We start from the raw sequence: 4,319 nt of genomic DNA, 5'->3' as shown, positions 1-4,319 counted from the left end.
AGTTGAGTAAAGCTGGATAATGCTCTGCCTGACACTAATAATTGAAACTACACTATATCATGTCCCAACGAGGGAATGTAAACGTTTGGTTATATATAAGTAATAAAAGAAGTCTGATGAAACCATATATGGAGAGTTAGTAGTGAGAAAAATAGGCTGGACGGGAATAAGATGTTTTAATAATTGGATATCACCAGTTAAATACAAATAATCATGTGCAGAAAAAAGTATCATTCACCAAGATTGTCCTTAATAGCAATGAACAGCAATGGCCTAAAAGTTACCCATTACTTGAGATTGATAGAAAGTTCTTAGTTTCACTTGGAGAAATAGTCCAGCCATTATTTAAAAAAAATATCGTGATAACTAACTAGTTTCGTTTCTCTCACTCTCATGCACTACACAACAACAAGAAGATGTAAAAGTTGGATTACATGCACTACATAGCAACAAGAATATCTAAAAGCTGGATTAAAAAAATTTAGTGAAAAGAGCCAGTCATCAACAAAAGAACCAGATGTAAGCCTGTATTAGTAAGACCTCGAGTAAATAAACTAGAGTTAGAGGTCATCAATCCAAGTCAGTCCTGATAGAAATAGAGTAAATAGAATAAATATCTACTTCTAAGTAAAATTCTTATTATATTTGAAGTGTAATGTTATACAAGAACTAAATTATCAAGTAACCATTTAATTGTAAATATAATGAAGAATTATTAATTCATCATTACTTCTCTAGTAGAACAGCGGTAGGTCTGCGGCCTTACAATGCTAGAAACCGGGTTTCGATATCCGTGGTGGGCAGAGCACAGATAGCTCTTTTTGTGCTTAACTGCAAACAAACAACTCATTTCATCATTACCAGTTTTTGTTTTACTTATCCTCTTATAAACATCTATTTGCGATCTATATGGTGATCTATTTGCTATTGTTACAGAGTGAATTGTTACGTATTATAATTTATCCCAGACGAGTCTTCAATTTATTACGTAACGTATTATAATTTCGAACTGAGTTAAATGTACAGCGTATTCGAAAAAAAAAAAAACGAGTCTTCACTACAGTTTGACGTAAACACCTTTCTAGTTTCGTAAATATAGTAAACGAAGGGCAATTAGTTACTTTTCGATAAAATCTCCCCCTGTTTGTAAATAACTGTAAACTTATCTGACAAGATTAATTAGGAAGTAATTATACATAAAAACCATGAAATCTATTTCTCTGTACGTAATATAGCTTGACTCAGTAGCTTTAAATATTTTCGAAAATACATTTTAATGCAATCATAAACAGAACGCTAAATATTTCACGAATTTGCTTTATTAATCACAAAAACACATAATTAATTACAATTGTATTTGATATTTGATTATTACATTCGATCTAAAAATAAATTACATCATTGTTTATCCAGACTTTATTAAATATTTGCTGTAGAATTTTAAATTTTCCACTTAACAAGTGAGCTCAAGCTCTTTAAGCGTTGTTAATTTCCTTCCCACAAGGTGAGATGGCCCACTACATTCTCCTATAAAATAGCTTGGCTTCGGCTGAGATACTATCCACTTTAAGCGGCAGTCACAGATGATGTTGTTGTCTGAAATCAAATCCTTAAATTAAATCAAAATGTACATGATAAATTAAACTGATTAATTTAAATCAAGTTATTTGAGCCTTGAGGTTTTATATTGCATAAACGATAAACAAAAGTATAGGTGTTTTTGTTATGTCTTCTGTAAGTAGTTCAAAAATGTGGTATAGATTGTAATGTGTACAGAAATAAGAGAGTGATTAGCTACATAATGTATTTTATTATCATAGTTTTATTGAGATTTCACATAAAATCTTTTAATTTATTTCTGATGGTTTTTTTGGGCAAGTCTAGAAACGATCCAGCACTTCATATTGTAGTCAAATTGTACTGCAACTTCCAATGGAAACTTTGTATATCCATGTGCTTAAAAAACAAACTTGTTCTAAGTTTAGAGATTATGCATATATCGATAGCACATAAATAGAACTATTAATAGAAAGGCGTAATTTTACCTTTTAAATAATACGTACACAATGAAACATATTTGTTTCGCCATACCTTTTGTTAAAATGCCAATTAAAAGAAAAAACTGATAATGACGTTTTGAGCCACATAGTTCACTGTTTTAAAAGAACCTATATTTTTTCAATATCATTCTCACCTCAGTTCATAAGATTAGTGAAACTTAATTGTTGTGTTGTTTGGAAAAAGCCGATTGATCGAGTAGACTTGAAGTAAAAAACAAAGTTGTAATGTACATACCAACACTATTGTGTGATTCGAAAGCAGAATAGTATTATAACATTACATAATAGGATAACAGTGTAATTACAGATGGCGTTTACTAAAATATTTGCTTTAGAGAATTCACTATGTATTAACACAATATTTTTGCTTATGTTAGTTTGACTACGTCCTGATGAAATGTTCACAACAGTTCTAAAATGTATAACTTTATGCTTAATATTCATATCAGAGAAACTACTCTATAGTACTTACGTTGAATTTCTAGCCATAGGTCATGTTTCCAAACTGGACCAAAAACATCTTGTGAAATTGTCATCAGATGATTGCCACTTATAAATATTTGTTTTAATTTAGGCATATTCGTAAAAAAGTCGTCAGGAAGAGAGTCAAGTTCGTTGTTACTAATGGAAGGAAATAGAAACTATCTTGAACTACTGTAATACAGATAAAAAACTCAAACATAAAATAAGGAGTAGAAGATTTCCGTACTAAGAAAAATACTAACGGGATGATAACAACGTAAAGCAATAAAACAACTAAAAACAGACAGTTTGCGAAAACAATCTTATGTATTTATTTACTGATGGGTAAAGTTTCAGTGATGTATTAATACGTTTTAAAATCAACTTTGCTTCAACAGTTTTCTTTTTGAAGTTTGTGTGTTTTAAGCACATGAAATTATGTTAACTTAAAATTTATTCTATAGATTACTTCGATACATCCAAAATTAACTGAGCTTTTTACAATCACATTACCAATCACATATGGTAATCCATCATCAACCAGTTCGTTGTTTCCCATGAATTATTTTTCTTTATTTCTTATGATATTCATTCAAACTTTAATGATGAGTTACGGAAACATAAAGTATTAACTAGTGAAATAAACTAAGCAGGAGGGCAGTGATTTATAATCCACTGAGATTTTTACCTCAAGTTAATAAAAAATAATCTTTCGGCTGGATTTGGAAGCATACTTCTGGAAACACGTCTAATTTGGTTGTCCTGAAGGTATAGAGAACTCAAGTCCTTAAACATTGCAAATGTATCTTCTTTCAGGCTCTGAATCTCGTTGTTGCCAAAGTTAATCCCGTGCAGAAGTCGATTGTTGCTTAAAGCGGAAAAATCGGAAGAAATCGATCTGAGATCACCATCAAGGAACTGTAAGACCATCAAAGAACTAAATTTCTCAAATGCCTTCCAAGACCATCCATTCATAAATCTGCAATTTATGATATCGATCATATATGTTCTTTTTTCGAGGCCTTGTAAGGCATATTCAGTTGGAGAAATAGCGAGAAGACCTGTGTTTAACAGTTCTATGTATTCAAACGATGTACCTTCAAACTCTTCACTGGGTAAATATTGTAGAGTTGAATCCCGAATGGACAATGCGTAAATGTCGACGCCACGTGAAGCTTTCACGACGTATGCTAGGATATCGGACCTCAGTAAGTTCCTACAGACAATGTGGCTTCTATTTTCCTCGCTGAGCTCGCATGTACACGGAAATATGTCCTCTTTCGGAGGACATTCCTTGCCGTCAAATTGAGCCTCAGTTGAAAACAAAAACGCCACACAAATAAAAAAAAGTATATTTAAAAGAGATTGAGAAAAATGCGAATTGTTTCTCATTTTTCTTTCCACCTTTCTCTCTTCAGCTGGTTTAAGCACAAATGTATTTTCACAAAGTGTTTGTTTATCAATGTTATTATCCTAGTTAAAGCAGATGGTCAGTTTCACATGGTGTAAAAACATCTGTGAAAAAGTGTTTAAACACACACACACATACTCATGCACACTCACCCGCTCAAACAAACACAAATTAATTTTGTTGATATATTACAGGGTAAATTCTTTGATTTAAATGTGTTAGATATGTATATATACGTATGAAATAGGGCGCTCGACTCGCAATCTGAGGGTCGCGGGTTCGAATACCCGTCACACCAAACATGCTTGCCCTTTCAGCCGTGGGGGCGTTATATATGTGACTATCAAGCCCACTATTCGTTGGTAAAAGAGTAGCCCAAGAGTTGG

At 32.3% G+C, this 4,319-nt stretch overlaps 1 protein-coding gene across 1 annotated transcript; it reads right to left on the bottom strand.

Annotated features, from left to right (window-relative positions):
- Positions 1-1,301: 1,301 nt before the first annotated feature.
- Positions 1,302-3,951, bottom strand: LOC111088768 (slit homolog 1 protein-like). The gene is made up of 3 exons (XM_022399712.1): positions 3,211-3,951; positions 2,533-2,681; positions 1,302-1,596 (listed from the first exon to the last, which is right to left on the bottom strand). Exons 1-3 carry the CDS (start codon positions 3,912-3,914, stop codon positions 1,454-1,456), a joined length of 996 nt encoding a protein of 331 aa, XP_022255420.1. The 5' UTR covers positions 3,915-3,951; the 3' UTR covers positions 1,302-1,453.
- Between the last annotated feature and the right edge of the window lie 368 nt (positions 3,952-4,319).

The sequence above is a fragment of the Limulus polyphemus genome, unplaced genomic scaffold (assembly GCF_000517525.1).
Source record: "Limulus polyphemus unplaced genomic scaffold, Limulus_polyphemus-2.1.2 Scaffold3, whole genome shotgun sequence".
In the NCBI taxonomy this organism is placed as follows: domain Eukaryota; kingdom Metazoa; phylum Arthropoda; class Merostomata; order Xiphosura; family Limulidae; genus Limulus; species Limulus polyphemus.
Note: the sequence above shows the minus strand (reverse complement) of the source record. Positions and strands in the feature narration are given on the sequence as shown.